Genomic DNA, 25,862 nt, shown 5'->3' with positions numbered 1-25,862 from the left:
GGAGGATCGCTTGAGCCCAGGAGTTTGAGGTTGCTGTGAGCTAGGATGACGCCACGGCACTCACTCTAACCTGGGCAAGAAAGCGAGACTCTGTCTCAAAAAAAAAAAAAAATGAAATTTAGAGCTATGGATGACTCCTAGGTTAGAACAGTGAGGTATCCAGCTAGTTCATAGCAAGTGTCAGAGTTGGGAACTGGCTTCAATCAATGGGAATTGGGTAACAAAACAATCACATTCCCATTCACATCCAAATAATTCCCAAGACATGTGACGTGGAGTGTCTGGTTTATTTAAACTGGCTGTCAGAGGCCCCATGGTGGAGCAGGCACTGAATGGCTGGGAGCTGTGGGGCGGAGCAGGACATGGATGTCCAGGTGTCAGAAGGCAAAGGAGGTCAGCAGAGCAGCCAGAGCAGCGTCAGGGTCAGGGCCAGGCTGAGCAGGGGAGCCCAGGCCCTGCGGAACCCAGCCCCACTTACGACCTCAGCATAGAATCTCGCCACTTCCTCGTTGGGGTTGCCCTGGGCTGGGTCAAACCACATCTGGATGCAGCGGCCGCTCCCTCGGCTGTAGTTGCTGACTTTGTAGGAGTGACTCCAGATTTCGTTGCACAGATCAGCAGGTGTGGGGAAGTAGAAAGGGAAGGTGTGGCAGGCAGCTTGCACTGGGCACTGGTTATGTCCTGTAGGGAGGATGAACAACCTTTAGCCACTGGGCTCAGCACTATCTGCTTCTGCCAGTCCCACAACCCCAAATCTTCACATACCTCTTCCACACCCCCACACCTCCACATCCACATCCCTCCCTTCCTGCTCCACCCCAGCCCTCACCTGAGGTCCAGTTCCAGCCCTTGTGCCAGTTTCCCTTGCAGGTGAAAGAGGAGCGACAATCCTCCCACCAGGTCTCACAGTCCTCTTTGCACAAGGGCACGTTCAGGACCCGCTCTTTGCGCCAGCTCTGGTCCACCTGGGAGATTGGGTAGAGAAGGGCTTAGGCTCAGGAATCCCAGCAACCCAGCCCTGAGTAGCACCAGAGCTGGAGGTGCAGCCTGCAGATGTCTGGAGAGCTCAGCTCCTCTGCTAGGTTGGGGATGCCAGGAAGACACTAGTACCTTCGTGATCCAGGGCCCCAAGTTAGGGGAGCACTCATAGAGGCAGGTGTCCTGGATGAAATGCCGTTTGCAGGCGGGCTCCATCTTTCCACAGTGGTCCCAGTTGAATCCATACAGGTAGGACATATCCTTATGGGCTTCCTTGCTGGTGTTGACAGTGCAGCAGGCATTCCTCCTCCAGGGAGAGCACTGGATGGGGGAAGACACAGGACTAAGTCCACAGCCAGTGCAGCCAGAATATTCTACGTGCAGCCTCTCCCCTTTTAGTCCTTGATTCACCAACCCAGTCAAAGTCATCCAGGAAAATACTTGCTACTGGGGACCTCTTTGGCAGGGTGACTCTCGGGAGGCTGTGGGAGCCCAGAAGGGAGCCCCTGCCTGGAGGGGCAAGTCATTACAGAATTCATTAATTCAAATCCTTATTGCTCCCCTATCTACTGACCCAGGCACTTTCTAGGAACTGGGGATACAAAGATGAACACTTGTCACATCATAATTGGTTTGGCAAAAAACAAGCAGGAGAGAGGGGATGGGGACTTGCAGTGTTACAGGGTGGTCAGATTAAGCCTGGTTGAGAAAGTGACAAACACCTGGAGGTGAGGAAGCAAGTTTAATTGTAGCCCCAGAATAATTCCAATTACATAAACACTCAGTGCATACTTATTGAATGAAAACCCACAGCCTACAATTTAGCATCAAGCTTGAGAAAACTAGCTCAGGCTGGGCACGATGGCCCACGCCTGTAATCCTAGCACTCTGGGAGGCCGAGGTGGTGGATTGCTCGAGGTCAGTAGTTCAAAACCAGCCTGAGCAAGAGCATCCGTCTCTACTAAAAATAGAAATTAATTGGTCAACTAAAAATATATAGAAAAACTTAGCTGGGCATGGTGGCACATGCCTGTAGTCCCAGCTGCTCGGGAGGCTGAGGCAGGAGGATTGCCTGAGCCCAGGAGTCGGAGGTTGCTGCGAGCTAGGCTGACGCCAGAGCACTCTAGCCCAGGCAACAGAGTAGAGTGAGACTGTCTCAAAAAAAAAAAAAAAAAAAAAAAAAAGCCTGAGGCAGGAGGGAGGGAGGACCACTTAAGCCCAGAAGTTGAAGGCTGCAGTGAGCTGTGATGGGCCACTGCCCGCCAGCCTGGGTGACAGAGCAAGACCTGCTCTTTAGAAAGAAAGGCATGTTGTTCCTGACTAGCTGCCTCACCCATTATTTTCACACTCTTGGAATTTGTAGATACAAAGAACAATGTGGCCAATCAATTGCTTATGTTATTTTAACATAAATTCTTGGTAAACAACTTAAGAACTGCCTCTTCTTTCTTAAAAATTCACGTGCAATTGCTGCAAACTGGAGTGTATATTTGGGACGACAACATGAACCTATTCTCATGGGTGGAACTCCTCAAGCTTTCTGAATTTTGTTTAAGATTGACAAGCTAAATATTAAGTGTGCACTTTAAAAAAATATAAAGGCTGGCCGGGCGTGGTGGCTCATGCCTGTAATCCTAGCACTCTGGGAGACAGAGGCGGGCAGATTGCTCCAGGTCAGGAGTTCAAAATCAGCCTGAGCAAAAGCTACACCCTGTCTCTACTATAAATAGAAATAAATTAATTGACCAACTAACATATATAGAAAAAATTAGCCGGGCATGGTGGCGCAGCTGTGAGGTAGGCCGACTCCACGGCACTCACTCTAGCCTCGGGAACAAAGTGAGACTCAAAAAAAAAAAAAAATAATAAGTGAAAGCCAGGGCTTCCCAAGGTGTCTAGGTCTCAATCTGCACTTGACAGCTGCAGGCTCATCCAAACAAGCACAAACAGGACTGTACCCCTATCTGCTAATGGAGTCAAAATGAACATTTACATATGGAAAATGCATACTACAGATTACTTTTCTGTTTTAGAGGCAAGGTCTCCTCCGTCACCAAGGCTAGAGTGGAGTAGTGTCATCATAGTTCACTGCAACCTCAAATTCCTGGGCTTAAACAATCCTTCTGCCTCAACCTCCCCAGTAGCTGGGACTACAGGCATGAACCACCATGCTGGGCTAACTTCTCTATTTTTAGTAGAGATGGGTCTCACTGTGTTGCCCAGGCAGGCCTTGAACTCCTGGCCTCAAGTGATCCTCCCACCTTAGCCTCCCAAAGCGCTAGAATTATAGGCATGAACCACCATGCCCAGCCTCTTTTTCATTCTTCCTTTATTCTTTGAGACAAAGTCTTACTGTGTTGCTTGGAGTAGAGTGCCATAGCATCAGCCTGGCTCACAGCAACCTCAAACTCCTGGGCTCAAGCAATCCTTCTGCCTCAGCCTCCCAAGTAGCTGGGACTACAGGCATGTGCTACCATGCCTAGCTAATTTTTTCTATATATTTTTTAGTTGTCCAGCTAATTTTCTTTCTATTTTTAGTAGACACAGGGTTGTTGTTCTTGCTCAGGCTGGTCTCGAATTCCGAATTCCTGACCTTGGGCAATCGCCCGCCTCAGCTTCCCAGAGTGCTAGGATTACAGGCGTGAGCCACCACACCTTTCTTGAGCTGTTTAGGGCTAGCAGACAAGAAAGCACTCTGATGCAGGGTGCAGTCTCTCTTGTTAGGTCTTTGGAGGAGTCATTTCCATTCTAAACCTCAAAATTGGCCCGGCGCAGTGGCTCACGCCTCTAATCCTAGCACTCTGGGAGGCTGAGGCGGGAGGATTGCTCAAGGTCAGGAGTTCGAAACCAGCCACAGCAAGAGCAAGACTCTGCCTCTACTAAAAATAGAAATTAATTGGCCAACTAAAAATATATAGAAAAACTTAGCTGGGCATGGTGGCACATGCCTGTAGTCCCAGCTACTCGGGAGGCTGAGGCAGAAGGATTGCTTGAGCCCAGGAGTCTGAGGTTGCTGTGAGCTAGGTTGATGCCACGGCACTCTAGACTGGGCAACAGAGTGAGACTCTGTCTCAAAAAAAAAAAAAAAAAAAATTGAAAAAAATCCTATCATTAATCTCACCAGCTTCATTTCCCAGACACTTCTCTGGGTCTTCTTCCTTATTTGTGGAATGAGGAAACCAACAACTGAAAAAATGAGCTGTGGGCATTGTACTGACATTAAGCAAACAGTATGTGTGAAAAATAGTCACCCACATTAATGCAAACTGAAGGTCTCCTCTAGCAGATCTGTCTGCCTCCACCATGGAGTGGGTTTTCATATCTCCATCTCCTGATTTCCTCTTCCCAAGTCAGTCCCTCCCCACCCCAGATCACCCCTGGGCCCACCTGTTGATGCAACCTGTCCTCCGGGCCTGGCCTTTCCTTGTGGTGCTTGGCATCCATACAGACATTGAGAAGCTCAGTCCTGAGGTGAAGGGTGCTGGGCTGGGCTTCAGACACGAACACTAGAAGGAGCAGCAGCCGTGTTGTTATCCAGTGGGCCATGGCTGCTACTGGAGGAAGAGCTACAGTTAATGGCACCAAAGCAGGCAGAGTTGGGCCTTTTAAAGTGTGGACACAGCTCCAGGGGGGTGGGGCCTCAACTGGGGCATGGGCAGATCATTGCCTGCTCCACCCCCTAGGGTTATCCCAGAGCCAATCAGGGGTGGGATGGGACACCATCTGCTCAGGGAAGGTCCCTAGTTGGAGCCTCGCCCTGATTTCTCTAGGTAGCCATGAAGATCAAGTGATACAATTAAGGAATGGGCTGCACTTGCTTTGGCAGCACATATAATAAAATTGGAACAATACAGACATTAGCATGGCCTCTGCAATTAAATTTTTAAAAAATTTAAAAAGTAAGGGCCGGGGTCGGTGGTTCACGCCTGTAATCCTAGCACTTTGGGAGGCCGAGGCGGGCGGATTGCTCAAGGTCAGGAGTTCGAAACCAGCCTGAGCGAGACCCCGTCTCTACCAAAAATAGAAATAAATTAATTGACCAACTAAAAATATATATACAAAAAATTAGCCGGGCATGGTGGTGCATGCCTGTAGTCCCAGCTACTCGGGAGGCTGAGGCAGGAGGATCGCTGAGCCCCGGAGATTGAGGTTGCTGTGAGCCAGGCTGACGCCACGGCACTCACTCTAGCCTGGGCAACAAAGTGAGACTCTGTCTCAAAAAAAAAAAATAAATAAAATAAAATAGAAAGAAATTAATTGGCCAATTAAAATATATAGAAAAAATTAGCTGGGCATGGTAGCACATGCCTGTAGTCCCAGCTACTTAAGAGGCGAAGGCAGGAGGATGGCTTGAGCCCAGGAGTTTGAGGTTGCTGTGAACTAGGCTGACACCACGGCACTCTAGCCTAGGCAACAGAGCGAGACTCTGTCAGAAAGAAAGAGGAAGATAGGAAGGAAAGAAGGAGGAAAGGAAAGGAAGAGAGAGAGAGAGGGAAGGAAGGAAGGAAGGAAGGAAGGGAGGGAGGAAGGGAGGGAGGGAGGGAAAGAAAGAGTTGGGGTTTGGGAAATAGCCAGAAGTTTGCCAAGGGTCCACAATCCCTTATTCAAAATTGTTGACTGGCCCTGGTGGCTCACATCTATAATCCTAGCAGTTTGTGAGGCCAAGGTGGGAGGATCAAGCCCAGAAGTTCGAGACCAGCCTGAGCAACATAGCAAGACTCTACCAAAATAAATAAATAATAAATAAAATAAAGTAAAAAATTATCTGGACATTATAGCATGCACCTATTGTTCCAGCTACTTAGGAGGCTGAGGCAGAAGGATCTTATGAGCCCAGGAGTTTGAGGCTGCAGTGAGCTATGATGATGCCAATGTCTGAAAAAAGTTTTTAACAAAATTATCTGGGCATGGTGGTCCACAACTATAATCCTAGCACTTTGGGAGGCTGAAGTGGGAGGATCACTTGAGGCCAGGAGTTCAAAACCAGACTAGCAACAGAGCAAGACTCATCTCTACAAAAAATTAAAGAAAAAACAAGTTAAGTTAAAAATTCTTCAAAGTAAATGTTTCATAGTTAAAAATGTTTAGGATTTGGCTGGGAATGGTGGCTCACGCCTATAATCCTAGCACTCTGGGAGACAGAGGCAGGCTGATTGCTCAAGGGCAGGAGTTCGAAACCAGCCTGAGCAAGAGCAAGACCCATCTCTACTATAAATAGAAATAAATTAATTGGCCAACTAATACATATATAGAAAAACTTAGCTGGGCATGGTGGCACATGCCTGTAGTCCCAGCTACTTGGGAGGCTGAGGCAGCAGGATTGCTTGAGCCCAGGAGTTTGAGGTTGCTGTAAGCTAGGCTAATGCCATGGCACTCACTCTAGCCTGGGCAACAAAGCGAGACTCTCTCTCAAAAAAAAAAAAAAAAATGTTTAGGATTTTATGAAAGGTAATACAAACTAAGGTAATATGATTTACATGTACCCAACAATCAAACACATGTTCCATGGTGAAATAGTTACACTGGTGGGATAAATAAAAACTCATATTAATTTTCAGATCAGTTTTTCAACATCAAATGACTTTGTGTAAAACTTTATAAAAAGACTTTAGTGTTAGGCCGGGCGTGGTGGCTCACGCCTGTAATCTTAGCACTCTGGGAGGCCAAGGCGGGTGGACCATCTGAGTTCAGGAGTTTGAGACCAGCCTGAGCAAGAGTGAGACCCCACCTCTACTAAAAATAGAAAGAAAATTAATTGGGCAACTAAAATATATAGAAAAATTTAGCCAGGCATGGTGGCACATGCCTGTAGTCCCAGCTACTTGGTAGGCTGAGGCAGGAAGATCACTTGAGCCCAGGAGTTTGAGGTTGCTGTGAGCTAGGCTGATGCCACGGCACTCTAGCCAGGCAACACAGTGAGACTCTGTCTCAAAAATAATAATAATAATAATACTTTAGTGTTGGATTAAAGTAAAAGTACTTTACTGCTGGGCTCATGTGACCCTTTCACCTCAGCCTTCTAAGTATCTGGGACTATAGGTATATGCCACAGTGCACAGCTAATTTTTATTTTATTTTATTTTACTTATTTTTGTAGAGATAGAGTTTTGCTATATTGATTAGGCTGGTCTTGAACTTTTGGGCTCAAGAAGATGTATGGGGCCAGGCGTGGTGGCTCATGCCTGTAATCCTAGCCTCTGGGAGGCTGAGGCGGGAGGATTGCTCAAAGTCAGGAGTTCGAAACCAGCCTGAGCAAGAGCAAGACCCTGTCTCTACTAAAAATAAAAGAAAATTAATTGGAATTAATTGGGCAACTAAAATATATAGAAAAAGTTAGCCAGGCATGGTGGCACATGCCTGTAGTCTGAGCTACTTGGGAGGCTGAGACAGAAGCATTGCTTGAGCCCAGGAGTTTGAGGTTGCTGTGAGCTAGGCTGATGCCATGGCACTTAGCCTGGGCAAAAGTAAGACTCTGTCTCAAAAAAAAACAAAAAAAAAAAGGAGTTAGGTGGATTTTTGTTTTGTTTTATTTTTATTTTTTTGAGACAGAGTCTCGCTTTGTTGCCCAGGCTAGAGTGAGTTCCGTGGCATCAGCCTAGCTCACAGCAACCTCAAACTCCTGGGCTCAAGCAATCCTTCTGTCTCAGCCTCCCGAGTAGCTCAGACTACAGGCATGCACCACAATGCCCGGCTAATTTTTTTCTATATGTATTAGTTGGCCAATTAATTTATTTCTATTTATAGTAGAAACGGGGTCTCACTCTTGCTCAGGCTGGTTTCGAACTCCTGACCTTGAGCTATCCTCCCACCTCTGTCTCCCAGAGTGCTAGGATTACAGGCGTGAGCCACCACGCCCGGCCTGTTTTGTTTTTAAAGCCCTTTCCAGTGTCATCTCTTGAGCTAGTCCAGCAGGCCCCTCCCAGAAACCCTGTGGCACATCTGGGCAATGTCACAGGGCACAGAGGCTAGTGGGGGACAGCTGGCTGAACAGCCCTGGGGCCTTGGGAAGTTCCTGAACCCTCTACCACAGAGCTGGCCTCCTCTTGGCCACATAGCACTTCAATCCTTTGACCTCAGAACTGGTTACCAGGTGCCTGGTCCCTCCTAAAATGCTCAGAATTTATCTCCCACAGCTCTCTCCCTCTAACCATTCTCCACACACGAGCTGATGAAGTGGATGTGCCACCCCAGCTCACAAACTCGCCTCGCACCTGCATTGCCCCCGCCTCCTTCAGAGCTCAGGCGTCTTGACAAGGCTTGTGCTGGGCGGTCTCCAGGCCAACTCTGAACAGCAGGGCTCAGGAAACCTGGAATTGAATTCCTACCCAGCTCTCCTTCCAGCTCCACAATCTATTATTCTGCTACTCTATTCATCCCAGTGTTCATTCATTCTCTCATTGCCAATGCCTCCATTCCAAGGCCCAGCCATGACTCTGCTGACCTGCTCACTCACTCACCTTGAGGGCCAGGCCAGAGAAATCTTCAGTCAGGGACCACCAGGTGATTCTTGGACTAGGTTCTTTGGGAGAAACAAAGCCTAGCAGTTTAGAGCACAGGGTTCAAGGTCAGCCCAGCCCTTACTCCATCTCCTCCTTGGCCTTGGGGGAAATAGATGCAAACTATAATATTTTAAGGCTTAATTTCATTAGCAGAGGGTTAAATGTAGGAGGGAAAACAAACAAATGACAGCCAGAGTAATCTACATGGAATCAGTTGGGCACAGATTGAGAACATGCCCCAAGTCACACAGCAGGGACCACCCGAGTCTAGGCCAGAGCTCCTTTGGCTTTCACCGCCTGCACCCTTACCATGCTGGGGCTCTCACAGGGGCAGTTGGCACCCTGTGCTGGGGGCGGGGGCTGAGAAGGTAGAGCCCATCTGTTCAGTCTGCAGTCTCTCTTGCTGCAGCTGCTTCTGCAGTCAGAACCCTCTACCTCTCCCTGTGACCTACATCACTCTGTAAGCCCCTTCTTCATCTTCCTAGTCTCACCTGCAGATCTCGGCCCAGCTGTGACCCCACCACAACCACCCATCACCCCTGCACTCCACCTTGGGGCCCCAGACTAGAAGTGCAGAGAACTCAGTGCTGGACTGAAGGGCAAGAGCCCTTGGTTGTGGTTCAGGGGTGGACACTGACTTGTAGTTTAACCTTGGGCAGGCCACACTCTGGGCCTCAGTCTCCACTTCAGGATTCTTTGTGCTTTAGGTAAACAGAGGGCCCTCCCTGCTCAGCTAATCCTTTAACACATGCCTGGAATACCACAGAGTGTGTGGGAAAGGGGCAGCCTTGCAAAAATCACAGGAAAATACCTAATCCCACAATTTCCCCGGTAACAGTTAAAGATCAATCCTGTGAGTTCTTTCACTAACAGGTACCCTGCAGGAGTTCTGTTTTGCACAACTTCTGAAAAGAGCTGAATGGACGGAAAAGAGATATAAATCTCTCTCTTTCAAAATTGTTTTTTGAGAATCTGTTTTTACATAGTTACTGAGTAAACAGCAGGAGAAATGAGCTACAGCCTAAACCATATCTTAAGGACAGAGTCACATCTCCTGTGATAATCCCTTCTCCAAGGAAAGGCAGGAAATCAAGTCTTGGACTTTGACATCCTTGCAGGTTTTTGTTATCCACCTACTGCTGCCTTTGTTGCCCACTGACAGCCAGCACTATTGTTTTCTCTTTGTCCCGCTTAAATTCATCGTGTCTCTTGGCCTCACTGCTGGCATCTCCCTTCGTTTTCTTTGGATGCCACACCATCTCCCTGCCCTCTTCCCCCCCAATTCTCTCTCTTTCTCTTTCATTCTCTCTGTCCTTCTAAAGGATAAAATGAACCTTTTAACTTACGTATTTTAATCTCTTCGTGATAAATCGTTCTCCACCCGCACCGACCGTGAGCACCGCTAGGCTTTCCACCCTAACACGTGGCCTGGACGGGAGGGTGGGGAGTGCCATACCTGGGAGAGGAGGTGGCTCTCAGCCTGGCTCGGGCTCCTGCTCTGCTCTAAACTCTCCCCTCCTTACTCCAGGGGCTGGCGAGGTTTAGTGGCCTAGGAGATGGGCGGTGGGGCAGGCAGTGGGAATGCAGCCCAGAAGTGGAGCTGGGATCGTACGAAGGCCACTCAGCAGTTAATTATTGCACGTGAGCACCGGCCAGGCCTCCGTGGGGAAGTAGGAGGGGGTGAATGAACAGTGCAGGCCTAAGACCAGTCTCCAAGCTTCCCTTACCCCATTTTCTCCCAAAACCTTAGGTCTGAAAAAAATTTTACAGCCTGAGCTGCCAGGATCCTTTGAGCTAATCTCATCCATTCCCAATACTCCTGCCCTGTTATACAGACGAGGAAAATGAAACTCAGAGAATCAGAACAGAGCCAATTTCAGGGCAAGGGCTAGAGCACGGGCTTCCAACCTCCCGGCCAGCTATGGAAAGCAAGGAGCTCCCACGCCCCTGAATTGTAGAGCCACCAACTCCTGCAACCTCATCAGCCCAGGTGTCATTCACCTTCAGCTACAAACTCACAAATGTTCCGAATCTTTTGATCGGAGCCTTAGTTGTTCAAATGTCCAAGCTCCCCATCTATCCCACACTCACTCCCCCCCTCACTCAGGTATCCTTTCTGTAGTAGCCAAAAGTCTGGGTGTTAGACTCTTCCTACCACCCCTACCCCAGCCAAGGACAAATGCCTTCCTTTTTTTACCCTCTGAGCTAAGGTGGTTCCACTGGTGGGAAAAAGGAGAGGGAGGAGCAGATTTGGAGGGAAGAAGCACAGAGCTCTGCTTTGTCAGGTGCCTGTGTGCCCTTGGCCCAGGTGGTTGTGGAGGCTAAAGCTCAGGGGAGGGGTCCAGGCTGGATGCAGATGAAAGTTTAGGGAAGGGCCAGGTGCAGTGGCTCACACTTGTAATCCTAGCACTCTGAGAGGCCAAGGTGGGACCGCTGGAGGCCAGAACTTCAAGACCAGCCTGAGGCCGGGCGAGGTGACTCACACCTATAATCCTAGCACTCTGGGAGGCTGAGGTGGGAGGATCACTCAAGATCAGGAGTTTGAGAACAGCCTGAGCAAGAATGAGACCCCATCTCTACTAAAAATAGAAAGAAATTAATTGGCCAACTGAAAATATATAGAAACAAATTAGCCAGGCATGGTGGTGCATGCCTGTAGTCCCAGCTATTTGGGAGGCTGAGGCGGGAGGATCGCTTGAGCCCAGAAGTTTGAGGTTGTAGTGAGCTATGATGATGCCATAGCACTCTACCCAGGCAACCGAGTGAGACACTATCTCAAAAGAGAAAAAAGAAAAAAAAAAAATCAGTTTCAGGTTGTGCCCAACCTGCATGGTTCATCCATTACTGGGCCAAAATGTTTCCTCCCAGCCTCTGGATTACTCAGTAAACACTAGGGAGGCCTGGTTGATATATTTTCATAATCAGGCCAGGTGGCGTTCAAACTCGAGTGAGTCTGTTTTAGGGTTTGGGAAGTCCTTGGTAATGAATATGTCCTCCGGTGTCTGAGCCAGTTTTAAGGGGAGCAATGAGGTGGTTTGAGGGGGGCATGGAAAGGATGAGTGGCTCCAGGGTGGAAGGGGAAGGGAAGAGGGAAGCTCAGAAGGGGTGGAGGCAGCAGAAAGGGGTGCGGGTGGGTGGCGTAGAAGGAGGAGCAGGTTTGGGAGGGGAGGGAGACACAGCGTCTTTCTCCATCTCATTGTGAGAGTCTGACTCAGGGAGGCTCTCACGTTTCTAATATGCTGGTCGAGTTTCGAATTAGACTCCTTTAGTTTTGAATGTCTCCTTTAAGGGGGCTGTCAGAGACTCCTGATCACGTTTAGAGCTCTCATAAACCAATTTTCAATGGTGTCCCCTTGCTTCTGAGAGGTCCAGAACCCTCTCTGCTCTAAATGTGCATGAAAGTAAACTGATTTAGGCATGTCAGAAGGTCCTGCCCCAGGCAAAAGGATCTGAAACATTAGTTTGGGAGGTCTCACTCCTTGAAGCGGATCTCCAGCCAAGCTTTCTGTTTGTGTTCCCCTTCCCCTATTTCCTATTTTGGACCAGATCTTTTGTCCTAAAGACTTATCTTCTACTTTACACTCTTTTCTACCCCCTGCAAAAGAAAACCTTCACACGCACACACATATATATTTAATTCTTGGGGTGTCCCTATAACTCTTAAATGATTTATGCAAGAATCCTGATGAAGCTAGGAAACCTTCATCCTTGTTTTCAACCTCCTAGGTAAAGACCATTTCTTGATGTGATTCATGCCAAACACCGAAGACACTGCTGTATTCTGAGTAGGTCAAACCTACTTAAAATGTAATCCTAACGTAGAGAAGGGAAACTGGGGGATCTTCCATGTAGAAGGTGGGGGCAGGAGACCTAGAAAGGATTTATGGATGGATATCCAAGTCACTCAGGAACTTTTATGTAGGTGCAAGAAACACGTCAAAGTGGCCATGAGACTGTTTAATAGGAGATGGATGGATGTAACTCCATGTTTACTGCTAGAAACCAAAGCTTTGTGTGAAATCTTGAATTCATGTGGAGGGAAGGAGGGTGGGTAGGAAAGCCTGTGCCTGTCTGTTCTTTTCCTCATGTTTTCCCTTCATTCCTCAACTGCAGGAGACTGAGCCTCCCTTTGGCTTTGGTAACCCTATCCTGGGGTGTGTTTTCTTTTTTTTTTCTTTTTTTTTTTTTTTTTGAGACAGAGTCTCACTTTTGTTGCCCAGGCTAGAGTGAGTGCCGTGGCGTCAACCTAGCTCACAGCAACCTCAAACTCCTGGGCTCAAGCGATCCTCCTGCCTCCGCCTCCCGAGTAGCTGGGACTACAGGCATGCACCACCATGCCCGGCTAATTTTTTGTATATATACTTTTAGTTGGTCAATTAATTTCTTTCTATTTTTTTTTAGTAGAGACAGGGTCTTGCTCAGGCTGGTTTCGAACTCCCGACCTCGAGCAATCCGCCCGCCTCGGCCTCCCGGAGTGCTAGGATTACAGGCGTGAGCCACCCCGCCCGGCCTTTTAGGTGCTCTAGTTCTATAGCACTTGACCATAGCTGCTGATATTGTTGTTGCAATACTAGTAGCTGGACAGTGTTTATCCGTTCTTTCACAAAAGCTACTAGTCTATTAATTACACATGGCGCAAAAGTAAGGACTAAGATTAGCATAATCAGTGGGCCTAGTAGGGTGGATAGTAGCATTGTTAACCAGGGGGAACTGTTAAACCAAAGACTCAAACCAACCTGCTTGCTGTTCATATTCTCGTTTGCGGCGGGCAAGCCCTTCCCTGACCTTAGCTATAGATTCTCTAACAACTCCCGTATGGTCTGCATAAAAACGACATTCTTCTTTGAGGGCAGCACACAGTCCTCCTTGCTGGAGGAATACTAGATCTAACCCCCTCCGGTTCTGGAGCACTACCTCGGATAGGGAGGTTAGTGACTTGAGTATTAAACCCTCTTTGCCGCATTGCCAGAGAAGAGATACTAGTTCCTGCTCCTATTGCCCCTAAGCCAAAAAGAGTAGCCAGGGTTATGGCTGTGAAGGGCTCTCTTTCTTTCAAAAATTAGGTTGGTGACTCTTCGCCCTACTATGCCCTCATACATTGTCTCCTCAGTGTGGTATATTATTTTTGGGAACACTAACACCATTATACAGTAATCTTTAGACCCATGTAAGGTTATGGGGTTGGTGGGGGTTTGGGGCGGTAAGTACAGCTATAAGTCTCTACCCCAAAAACATTAGACCAAAAACACAACATCCCCAAAACACAACAACCAACCCCCACCGCGACCCGTCCATGTTTGTCACCCAGTCAATCTTTAGATGCCACAACCCCCAGTCCAAGTCTGTGTCAGCGGTCCTGGGCTGTCGCCGCCTCTCGGGTCAGTCTGGTCTTCAGAGGATTCTTCGGGTCTGCAGTTGCTTTCCATTGGTCCTGGCACTGCTCCTGGTCTTTTTTATTAACAGGTCTCACATAGGAGTGGTGTAGCCAGGTCGCTACTATTCTATCGACCTTAAGAGCAGTGGGGGTAACAAGAATAATTTGATAGGGGCCCTTCCACCTCGGCTCGAGGGTTCTGCTGTTATGCCGTTTTACCCACACCCAGTCCCCCGGCTGGTGTGGGTGAAACGGGTGTCCGGCACCCTCCTCCTCAGGCCGGTAGATAGCACGGAGGGCCAGCCGTACTTGACTGTGCAGAGCCTGCACCGCTTGTAACACTTCTTTGGGATGTCCCAGAAGAGCATCAGGGCTCAGCCTAGGAACTACAGGAGGGGGTGTGCGGTACATGATTTCAAAAGGGGTTAAACCCAAGTGATAAGGGGTGTTCCAGGCTCAGAACAGGGCGAAGGGAAGGAGGGTCACCCAGTCTCTGCCAGTCTCTAGGGCCAATTTAGTCAGGGTCTCCTTTATTGTTCTATTTATTCGCTCTACCTGCCCAGAGCTCTGGGGATTTTATGCACAATGTAATTTCCAATCTATCCCCATAGCCTGGGCCAGCCCTTGACTAACCTGACAGACAAACGCAGGTCCATTATCTGATCCTATCCCTTCCGGCAGTCCATACTTGGGGACTATTTCTTCTAATATTTTCTTAGCTACTGTCAAAGCTGTTTCTTCTTTTGTAGGGAAGGCTTCTACCTATCTGGAAAATGTATCTACCATGACCAGTAAATATCGGTACCCGTATTTTCCAGGCTTGACCTCTGTGAAATCCACTTCCCAAAATAGTCCTGGCTGCCTCCCCCTTTCCCTCGTACCTGCGTGGGTCCCTCTGGTCCTCCCCGCTGCATGACCTGACAGGCTCGGCAACTTTTGACGATGTTATCTGGAACCCGTCCTTGTGACTTGAACCTTAGTTGAGCAGTGTCCAGCAGTTGCAGCATCTTTCTCTTCCTTAGATGTGTGGTCTGATGCAGGTGCTCTAACAGGTGGCGTCTTAAGAGTTCTGGCACTATTAGGCGATGCCCTTCGTCCCGCAACCAGCCATCTTCACGTAGCTGCTCTGAGGCCCAGACCTCATCTACACTGGAATAGTCCGGCAGAGGAGGCAACCATCCCATGCCTGGGGGTGGCAGGCTAAGGTGCAGGATGTTTGGCTGCGGAGTGTCTTCTGCAGCCTTCTTAGCTTCAGCGTCTGCTCTCCGATTGCCCCGTGCTTCCATCCCCGCTCTGGTGTCCCGGGGTATGGACTACCACCACTGCCTTTGGCAGCAAAACAGCCTCTAGTAGGTGGAGTATTTCAGGCATGTGCTTAATTTCCTTTCCCTCTGCCGTGATGAAGCCCCTTTCCCTGTAGAGGGCCCCATGTATGTGCACAGTCCCAAAGGCATAGCGGCTGTCAGTGTACACCGTCAGCCTTTTTCCTCAGGCCTGACTAAGAGCCTCCGTCAGCGCTATTAGTTCCGCCTTCTGAGCAGATGTCCCTTGTGGAAAGCGTGCCGCCCAGACAAGTTTACCTTGGTCATCTACTATGGCCGCCCCTGCGTACCTGCGTCCGTCCCGGATGAAACTGCTTCCGTCCATGAACCAGGTCAGGTCGCTACCTGGAAGGGGGCGATCCTTCAAGTCTCTACGGGTCGTCTGGGTCTCGGCTAGGATCTCAAGGCAATCACGTTCAGGTGCGGCTGCAGCAGGGGTTGGCAGAAGCATAGCTGGATTCGAGGCAGCAGGGGCCCGGAACTCGATGCGGGGTGCGTCCAGCAAAAGCCCTTGGTAATGAGTCAGCCTCGCATTTGTGATCCACCGTCCCGGTGGCTGCTTCAGAACCCCCTCTATGGCGTGCGGGGTGGTGATCTGCAGCCGCGGGCCTAGGGTGAGCTTATCAGCGTCTTTGACCAACAGGGCCGTGGCTGCGATGATTTGCAAGCACGCTGGCCACCCCGCCACCACCGGATCTAGTTTTTTTGACAAGTACGCCACTGGTCTCTTCCAGGGTCCCAGGGCCGCGTGAGTACCCCCTTGGGTATTCTCCTCTTTTTGTCTATGAACAGGTGAAACTCTTTTGTAGGATCAGGGAGTGCTAGGGCCGGGGCTTCCAGCATGGCTACCCTCAGGGCCTGAAAAGCGTCTTCCATTTGCACAGTCCACTCCCATCACCCTACACCCTTCATACAGAGGTGGAGCCTTTTCCGAAAACCCAAGGTCATCATGGAGGGCCTCCAAGGTCATCATGGAGGGCCTCGTTGAACAGGGTAGGCGAGTTTTTTAAACCCCTGGGGCAGTCTCGTCTATGTCAGCTGCCCATGAATTCCTCTCTGTCATCCTGCCACTCAAAGGCGAAAATCTCCTGGCTGCGTGTCGCCACCGCCAGGCTAAAGAAGGCATCCTTTAGGTCTAGGACGGTATACCAAGACAGCGTGGGAGAGAGAGAGCTCAACAGAGTATAGGGGTTAGGGACTGTAGGGTGGATATCCAGGGCCCTTGCATTGACTTCCCTGAGGTCTTGCACAGGCCTATAGTCCTTACCCCCTGGTTTCTTCACTGGCAACAGGGGGGTGTTCCAGGCCGACTGGCATTTCCGGAGAATCCCACTGTCCAGGAGTCTCTGAATGTGGGGCGTAATTCCCACTCTGCCTTCCTGGGACATGGGGTACTGTCTGACTCGGCTCCAGGTTTTAACTCAACATAAAGAGGCGGCCGGTGTTTTGCCCATCCCCCTGTCTCGGCCCACGCCATGGGAAATTCACAGAACCATTGCTCATGCCTTCCTCTCTGCTTTTTGTGGGCTAGTACAGTCTATATTCATCTGCCTGTGTCAGGATCTGAGTGACCCCAGGGGCTGTTGATGAGATTGCCTTTATTATCAGTTATTATTACTCCCTCTTCTTCAAAATGAATTTGAGCCTTAAGCTTGGTAAGAATGTCTCTTCCCAGTAGCGGTGTGGGGCACTCAGAGATGACCACAAAGGCATGACTCACTTGTCCTGAACCCAAATCCAATCTCTGCCACGTGGTCCACTGATATAGTTTGGCTCCTATTGCCCCCTGCACCCAACTGGTCTTACTGGACAATTTTCCTGTGTCTTCTGTTAGTACCAAATGTTCTGCTCCTGTATCTATGAGGAAGCTGACTGGGTTACCCTCCACTTGCAAAGTTACCCTAGGTTCGGGGAGGGGGACCGAACCCCATCTTCCCTATTTGTCTGTCACCTGTCCTGCAACCATGGCTTTTTCAGGACCTCCAAGTCTTCGCCCCCCATTCTTTTTGGGGCACTCTCGGGCCCAATGCCCATGCTCCTTGCAATTGGCACATTGATCTTTCCTAGCCTCTCCCGCCGGGGCCTTTCCCTATCCTCTGACCCTATCTGCCCCCCTCTTGTGGCGGCTATCAGGATTTTAGCCATCTCTCTGTTTGCTTTCCGTGCTTCCCCAGCTTGGAATTTCCTATCTTCTATCCTGATCCTCTCTAACCTCTCTTCTGGCGTCTCTCTATTGTTATAGACCTTCTCCGCCACTTTTAACAGGTCCTGCAGAGTCTTCTTGCCCAATCTATCTATTCTCTGCACCTTGCACCTAATGTCGGGGGCCGCCTGATTGACAAACGCCATCATAACAGCTGCCTTACTCTCCTCCATTGTGGGATCTATGGGGTGTACTGCCAGAAGGCCTCCATGATCCTCTCTAAGTATGCTGCTGGGCTCTCCTCCAGCCCCTGATGAACATTTCCTACCTTGGCCAAATTGGTCGCTTTCGTGCCACCATACGGAGACCAGCCATCAGAGTCTGGCGGTAGACCCGGAGACGCTCCCTACCTTCAGCCTCATTGTAGTCCCAAAGCGGCTGTTCAAGGGGAAAAGTTTGGTTGATGGTTCATGGGTTTGTAGTAGGTCTGCCGTCCTCCCCGGAACCAGCTTCCGCGCCTCCCCCTGAATCCTTTCTCTTCGAAGAGCACCTTAAGCAACTGCTGGCAATCATCTCAGGTGGGCTGATGAGTAAAAAGAACAGAGTCTAAAAGATTAATTAGGTTTCTCGGATTCTCGGAGAAGTTCGAGTTTTGAGATTTCCAATTATAGAGGTCACTAGTAGGGAAGGGCCAGTATTGGTATGTCTGTGCTCCATCCTCTCCCGGGAATCCCACTGCCCTCAGAGGGAGCGCCTTTAGGTCTGGGTAGAAATTGGAGTCCGGCAACACTGGCGTCCCAAGGGACCGCAGACTCCGTGCCCTCTCCTTTCTGACTTCTTTAACTGCCAGAACTTCCGCCTTTCCCCTCGGGGCAGGTAGGAGGGCCTTCAGCCAGGGTGGCGGGCCTAGAACCAAGTCTTGCCAGACCACAATATAGGGGATCTGATCAGGGTGGCCAAATACCACCCCTTTTACCTTTTCGATCAAGGAGGCATCAAACGAGCCCTCCCTGGCCCACCCCACTCCAAACGTGGGCCACTCAGCCTCACAAAGGGTAACAAACTTTCCCTTCTTGACCTCCAAGGACAGGTTGTGTGCCCTTGCCCTGACATCCTTAAAATGGCTCACCAGGATGGACAACGGCGTTGTTAGAGCCTGTCCCATGGCTAGTCGATAATAGGCAGATGTGCAAACCGATATTCTGCAGTTGGGGCACTGGGGACAAGGATCTGAATCCCTAGCCTTTCACACTCCCTACGGAGGTAACGGCCGTGCTCCTCCCGCACTAGCCACTTCTGGCACGGGCGGCAGGAGATACACTGTGTGCTGCCAGCCCATGCAGGGGAATACTCACCTGGAGGTTCTAGTCGCCCCCGCGGATCTTTTCGTGGGTCCCCTGATTCCACGGCCCCAGCCCGAAAACCCATGCAACCCTGATGGGTTCTCGGGCTGAAACCACAGAACCCAGAGACTCCAACAAGCCAATGAGAGATGTCACACTCACTCACACACACACAGAAAGCCGGCGACAAACAAAGCAGACAACAGACAAGTAGACAGTGAGGTAAACACACAACCTAACCTGGTCTGGACCTGCTCCCCGGTATCCTCCTGACCGAGCCCTTGGCTACAAGGTCAGCTCCAGCTCCTCCTGACCGAGCCCTAGGCTACAAGGTCAGCTCCGGAGTCCCAACGGGGCCAGAGGACGTCTCCGCCTGGCTCCGACCGGCGACCCACCAGCGCGTCCGCCTAGGTCCTGTGCTGGCGTCCTGATCCGGGGTCCTGCAAGGGGATTCTGCGTCCCTTGCCCAACATCACACCCAGCTAGTCCGGGGTGGATTTTCACACTCCTCCCTCAGCCCTGAATTCTATCCGGTAGTCTGTGGGGAAGGCAAATCCCGGACAAGCCCCCAAATGTTAGGGACCGACCTTCTACAGCCCCACCGGACAGAAAAGCAGAGACATCGAGGATGCAATCACACAAGAGGAGGTTTATTTTCTGGCTAGCCAGGGTCCAAGCCCCAGAGCACCAACGCAGTGGCCACTCTCGCGGGCAAGGACCCCGACCGGAACAACGACATGCCTTTTATCCCCATAGTGCACAAGCTGCGCACAAGCCGACTACGCATGGATCATGCGTTGACCTTTAAAATGATTGGTTGCCCACTATTGCCTTTTGAAATAATTGGCGGGTTGGTTGCCCTCTATTGCCTGATGGGCCAGTCGCCCGTGCTTCAATGACCTCATCCCATAATTCCCCTTACAGCGGTGCAGCAAGCAAGCAATGACCAGAAGCAAAGGTTTGCGGTTAGCTCATTGCCCCACCCAAGTAAATTCCCGACAATTGGAAGAATTCCTCTGCCCTTCCTCTGTCCTACAAATTCCTCTGCCCTACAGGTGCTGTGGCCATTTGGCCTGCAGGGAGGGACGGAATCAGGCAGCCACCTTGAAGAGAGTCCAGAAAGTATCTGCCTGGACTAGAAGTTTAATACCAGCAAGGTTAACCATTGGCATCCCTTCCCATCCCAACCTGAAGGCTGCCCTGTGACCAGGCAGAGATAACGGGAAGGTGTTTGACCCACAAGGGTGGAGAGTCTGGGCTTCAGGGAGTAGGAGGGGGCCTCGGAGTGGGGGAGGAGAGAACTCTGAGCTTTTCCTGAGTGCCTGCCCATCACACGTGCTATCTCACATCACCCATCCCTCCAGCCGCGGGAACTACAGATCCAAGTCTGATTCCAAGCCTGACTTCTTTCATGTAGCAGCTGCAGGAGAGAAGCTCCATAAGGGGTCCTCAAGGCCCATCCAAGGCTTACAGATCCAGTGTGTCTTCTTGGGCCTCCTCTCCTGCCCACATTTCCTGCTCACACCTCACAACTCCTGTTTCAGCCACCTTGGCATTCGGCTTGCACTTCTGTTACCTCCAAGCCTCTGTACTTGCTGAGACCTCTCCATGGAATGCCAGTCCCCCTGCTGTTTTGTGCTTGGCAAACCTTTCTCCTCTGGAATCTTTCCCCAGCCTCTTTGGGCTTCCACAGAATCCCACCACACTCTGTGCTTCCCTCTGTGAAAGCCTCACCTTGTTGTTCCAAGAGTTATTGCTTCTCAGACCTGTCTGTCCCCGCCAGCCCTTGCAAGGGACTCAATTCCCTTCCTGTTGAATGAGACCAGCATGGGCCGAGGTCTGGGTGCTCAGAGAGCATCTGTTGATTGGCAGAATGAGTATAGGGATTCCCTAACTTACCAAGCACCTACTTCATGCCAGGCACCGAACCAGGCCCTGGGGATCTGACACAAAGTGACATAGACACAACTCTGCTTTCAGGAGTGTGTGTTTTCTTAGGGAAAAGGCAGACAATAAACACAGTGGACAGAAAGCTGCAAAAAGGGCCAGAGTGGTATGATGAGAAAGCACCTGGGTGGCTTCTTGGGCTGAGTGGCCCACGGTCAGTTTAGGGGGGATTGTAGGCTGTGATGTAAGTGGCCACAAGGGGCCAGCCAGCCCACAGAAGAGGACTGAAGAACATTCTAGGCACCCAGAGAGGAAATTGCTGGAGCAAAAGCCCCAACATGGAGAGAGTAACTGGAGCTTATTCATGGGGTGAGGGTGGAATGATTTGATCTGAGGTCTCAGAGGAGGGGCAGGGCCTTCTATGCCATGGAAGAAGTTTGGTTTTTACAGCAGATGCCATGAGAAAGCAATGAAGGGCCAGTGAGGGGGCTGTCACATCATAAGACATTGCTAGGTTTTGTTTTTACTTTTTAAAAAACGTCTACCAGATAGTAAAACTTGTGGGTGAAAGTGTGCTGACAAGTAGGATGCCGATAGCTCTCCAAGTGACTTCCTATGACATACTTATTGGTTACAAAGAGGAAAAGGGAAGTGGATAAATCTGGCAGACACAATTAGCTCAACAAGGAATGGGAAAACCCAATGCCATGTGCCTCCCACCATGATGCAGAGAGTACACGGTGTTGCTTTCAGGTATTCGTGCCAAAAATGTATAACCTCGATTAGTCAGTCATGAGGAAAAAGATAAACCCAGATGGAGGGATATTCTACAAAACAACTGTGCTGTGCGTTTCAGAAATATCAAGGTCATAAAAGACCCCCACTCCTTCAAATGCCCATCAGTAGGGGACTGAATTCAATGTGATGTATACATAGAATACATCACATTGCTGGATTGTTAGCCAGCAATGGAAAAGAATAAACTAGATCCCAATTAGGTCCATATGGAAAGATCTCAGGAACCATGCTCTTAGAATAAGGCGCATGGCAAATGAAAGCTACGCTGAGATGCCTTCCCCCTACCTATCCGATGAGCAGAAAATCAAAGTTTGATGCATGCTGTACTGACAAGACTGTGGAGAAACAGGAACTCTCCTACTTTGCTGGTGGGGGCCACATTGATACAACCCCTATAAAGTTACAATCACCAAAATTATATGTACTCTCGAACCCTCATCCCTTTGTAGTGCAGAGGTGATGAGGAAGCCCAGGGCAGGGGTAAGAGCCCCAGACTAAGGGATTAGATGCCTGGATTCCAACTCAACTTCCACTCCTTACTTGTCAGTGACCTTTAGGCTAGTTCCAGCCCCATTTGGAGCCTCTCAATAGGAATGAGGAAGTAATGTGTCCGCCCAACCCACACATCCCTAAATTATTTACAAGACACATGACACAAGTGGATTTTTCTATTGGAATAAGCTGTCAGGCCTGGCGCAATGGCTCACACCTGTAATCCTAGCATTCTGGGAGGCTGAGGCAGGCGGATCATTTGAGCTCGGGAGTTCAAGACCAGCCTGAGCAAGAGCAAGACCTCATCTCTACCAAAAATAGGAAAAATTAGCCGGGCATGGTGGCGCATACCTGTAGTCCCAGCTACTTGGGAGGCTGAGGCAAGAGGATTGCTTGAGCCCAGGAGATTGAGGTTGCTGTGAGCTAGGCTGATGCCACAGCACTTTAGCTGGGGCAACAGAGTGAGACTTTGTCTCAAAAAGAAAAAAAACAAACAAAAAACATATCTTAGAATAGGCTGCCAGAGGAACCTCTGGGGACCCTTTTGGATCAGGACCCACTGCCCTGTGCTCTAATGCCATGGGGCATGGCCCCAGCATTCATGGCCTTAGCATAGAACTTCACCACCTCCTCATTGGGGTTGCCCTGGGCTGGGTCAAACACATCTGGATGCAGCAGCCGCTCCCTTGGCTGTAGTTGCTGACTTTGTAGGAGTGACTCCAGAGGCCCTCACAAAATGCAGCTGATGTGGAGAGGTAGGACTCAAATGTGTGGCAGGTGGCCCCAGCTGGGCACTCGTTAATCCCTGGGGGAGAATACAGGACCTTCAGCTCCTGGGCCAGACCTTACTTCTGCAACCCCAAATCCCACTCCCATTCCCCATGTCCTCGGCCCCAAGCTGTCACCTGAGGTCCAGTTATAGCCCTTTTGCCAGTTGCTCTTGCAGGTGTAGGAGGAGCAACAATCCTCCCACCAGTGCTGACAGTCCTCTTTGCACAGGGGCACGTTCAGGATCCACTCTTTGTGCCAGCTCTGATTTACCTGGGTGGCCAGGGGAAGGGAGGCTCCTGTCAGCCAGGTATCTCATCAGCTATAGCCTAGAAGGGGGCCAGGGATGTGGAAAGGAAGGTGCCTCCACACCCCCCCCCAGACTAGGATTCCTGGACCACACCCTGGCAGCAAGAGCCTGGCAGGCTCTGCCCGCTGCTGAGGTTCATGTTTGTGGGGACAGCACTGGCACTCGTACCTGCTGGATCCAGGTTGGGTGAACACTCATAGAGACAGGTGTCCTGGATGAAGTGGCGCTGGCAGGCGGGCTCCATGGTGCCACAGTGACCCCAGTTAAAGTTATACAGGCGGGAGGTGTCCTTGTGCAGCTCCTGGCTGGTGTTGACGGAGCAGCAGGCGTTCTTCCTCCAGGGACTGCACTGGGTGGGGAAAAAGCAGGACCAAGTCCCTCCCGCCACAGCCACCTCCTCCACATTCTAGCTGCTCTACCCCAGGTAGAGCGCCCGGCCTGACAGCCTATTCCAATAGAAAAATTAACTTGTGTCACGTGTCCTGTAAATAATTTGGGGATGTGTGGGTTGGGGGGGACACATTACTTCCTCATTCCTATTGAGAGGCTCCAAATGGGGCTAGAACTAGCCTAAAGATCACTGACAAGTAAGGGGTGGAAGTTGAGTTGGAATCCAGGCATCGAAACAAACCCTTTCTGGGGAGGGCCCTTGAGAAGGCCCATGTGGGGACAGAGGTGATTACAAGATTGGCTTTTAGCAGACAGTAGCACAGGAGATGGGGGAGACCAGGGGGAGCCACTGTCTCGGAGAGTAATTATTATTTTTACAGCTCCTAATAGTTAAAAAAGTTATTTCACATTATTTCAGTTATTTATATTATTCATGTTGCATCCAGCCAATATTAGCTGTTTATCATACATCAGGCTCTGTGCTGGGTGCTAGGAATACTGTAGGGAACAAAATAGATCACATTTCTACCCTCATGGAGCTTGCGGTTTTAGTTGGGGCTGGTGGTAAAGAACATTCTAGGCATAGAAAACAGAAGGTGCAAAATCCTTGAGGTTTTTGCGTTTTATTCTCTCAACAACCCAGTAAAAATCATTATCCCCATTTTTACAGGGTGTAAGTAAGCTGCACCCCTAATGAACAGTGGAGGTGAGGCTTTAGCTCAGGACAGCGAGGAGAGGACCTGGCTCTGGCTGTGGTGGGGGCTGGAGGTTAAGGGCTGGCCTGGCTCTCCAGGGCCTGGGACTCCAGGCTAGGGAACTCCAGGTGGATCCCGAGAGTGGTGGGCAACAGAGGACCTATGGGCCTGAACGTGGACCTGACTACACATGGGAAAGGCAATCCTAGAAAGGCAAATTCAAGGCAGGTGAGACAAGTGGAAGTGGTGGTTTCTCTGCAGAAATCACTCTAGGCCATGACTCAGAAAAGCTGAGTGATCATGAGCCAGTTGCTTAAAATCTCTGAGATGAACTCTCACACCTAGGGCCAAATGAGGGGGAGATGTGATGGCTCTGGGCACCCAATGAGGAAACCCACTAGGGCGGAGCCAAATATACATCTCTCCAACACCCCGACCACACCCCCGGTGCTGGCTGACACAGAACATGCTCCCAAGCCTGCCCAACTTCGTGCATGCTCTCTCTGGATGCCCCAACTCTTGGTCACCCTGCAAGATCCCCTGCTTGGCCTGCTAGCCAAGGTCAGTGGTTTCCGTCTCTGAAAGAGTTAATATAATGAAAATCACTCCCTAGGCTATAGTAAGGACTCAACAAAATTGGCCACTGTCATACAGCCTGTGGCCCTCAAAATTATGATCATCTGTCCCTCTCAAAGGTTTGCATCTGCACCATTTCTTGGCAAAGGCAAGGTGCTGCAGAGGGCTCTTAAAAGCAAATGCAGTGTTGAGTACGGAGTTGCAGTTTCAGTTTTGGAGGATGAAAGAGTTCTGGAGATGAATGGTGGTGATGGTTGTGCAACTATAGGAGCATACTTAGTGCTTACAGTTAAAAATAGCTAAAATGTTAAATTTATGTTACGTATATTTTACCACAATAATTTTTTTTTTTTTTTATGAGACAGAGTCTTGCTTTGTTGCCCAGGCTAGAGTGCCGTGGCGTCAGCCTAGCTCACAGCAACCTTAAACTCCTGGGCTCAAGCAATCCTTCTGCCTCAGCCTCCCGAGTAGCTGGGACTACAGCCATGCGCCACCATGCCCGGCTAATTTTTTCTATATATGTTAGTTGACCAATTAATTTATTTCTATTTATAGTAGAGACGGGGTCTCGCTCTTGTTCAGGCTAGTTTCGAACTCCTGACCTTGAGCGATCCGCCTGCTTCGGCCTCCCAGAGTGCTAGGGTTACAGGTGTGAGCCACCACGCCCGGCCTCACAATAATTTTTAAAGAAACAAGTGATACGTCGGAAATGACTCAGCTGTCATGGGGCTTCTGGGATTCCGTCTCTTCACTGCAAACCCCTGGAGTCTGCCCACGCCCCAGCCTCTCCCTGGGAGCATCCCCAGCCCTCTAGCAACGCGAAACCTTGTGGGGAGCAGACAAGGAGACCAGAAGGAATGAAATCCTGGCATCTCTCCCGAGGCTGGAGTCCAAATTCAAGCTCAGATTTCCCAAGCTGGGTCAGTGGCCTCACCTGTGCCATAGGGGCGCTGGCCTCCCCTCCCCTTCTCTGTGGGCAGCAGCATCCTTGGCTCTGCGCACACTAGACTTGTGGCGGCACCCTCTGACCTGTGTACGTTCTGTCCTGTGCTGGGTGCCCTTTCCTGCTTTGTCTTCCTGGAAAACTCTTACTCATCCTCCAAGGCCAAGGTCAATGATCCCTTTACTGGGAAGTCTTGCCGGCATATCTGATTTGTCACTTCAATACCAGATGGGGGTGGGGGACCTGGCCCGTTTGTACATGTTTGCTGCGTGTAGCATGACCAGGGACCTGTCTGCTCTTCCGCCTTGCCATTGAGCTCTGTGGGCTGGCACATAATTAAGGCT

At 50.2% G+C, this 25,862-nt stretch overlaps 1 protein-coding gene and 1 pseudogene across 6 annotated transcripts; both read right to left on the bottom strand.

Annotated features, from left to right (window-relative positions):
- Nucleotides 1–267: 267 nt before the first annotated feature.
- On the bottom strand, nucleotides 268–10,055 carry FOLR1 (folate receptor alpha). 6 transcript variants are annotated; one of them, XM_020286598.2, is made up of 6 exons: nucleotides 9,934–10,055; nucleotides 8,436–8,515; nucleotides 4,366–4,532; nucleotides 1,111–1,299; nucleotides 830–965; nucleotides 268–681 (listed from the first exon to the last, which is right to left on the bottom strand). In XM_020286598.2, the coding sequence occupies exons 3-6, from the start codon at nucleotides 4,522–4,524 to the stop codon at nucleotides 395–397; spliced, it is 771 nt and encodes a 256-aa protein (XP_020142187.1). In that variant the 5' UTR covers nucleotides 4,525–4,532; nucleotides 8,436–8,515; nucleotides 9,934–10,055; the 3' UTR covers nucleotides 268–394. The 6 variants fall into 6 exon arrangements, with proteins under 6 accessions (XP_020142187.1, XP_012600390.1, XP_012600391.1 ...); XM_012744936.2 differs by having other exon boundaries at nucleotides 8,436–8,497; XM_012744937.2 differs by having other exon boundaries at nucleotides 4,366–4,529; nucleotides 8,436–8,497.
- An 8,236-nt stretch (nucleotides 10,056–18,291) lies between these two features.
- The window catches only part of LOC105860275 (folate receptor gamma-like), a 25,553-nt pseudogene continuing 17,982 nt past the window's right edge, over nucleotides 18,292–25,862 (bottom strand).

This window comes from Microcebus murinus, chromosome 4 (genome assembly GCF_040939455.1).
Source record: "Microcebus murinus isolate Inina chromosome 4, M.murinus_Inina_mat1.0, whole genome shotgun sequence".
In the NCBI taxonomy this organism is placed as follows: Eukaryota; Metazoa; Chordata; class Mammalia; order Primates; family Cheirogaleidae; genus Microcebus; species Microcebus murinus.
The sequence above is the reverse complement of the archived record's forward strand: the minus strand, read 5'-3'. Positions and strand labels throughout refer to the sequence as shown.

Bases quoted from the DNA above. Each gene is read 5' to 3' on its own strand.
- FOLR1 (XM_020286598.2), bottom strand. From the start codon at position 4,524: ATGGCCCACTGGATAACAACACGGCTGCTGCTCCTTCTAGTGTTCGTG. The intron at 1,300-4,365 runs GTGGGCCCAGGG...TCCCCCATCCAG, and splicing joins AGGACAGGTTGCATCAACAG to TGCTCTCCCTGGAGGAGGAA. The intron at 682-829 runs GTGAGGGCTGGG...TCCTCCCTACAG, and splicing joins GGGCTGGAACTGGACCTCAG to GACATAACCAGTGCCCAGTG.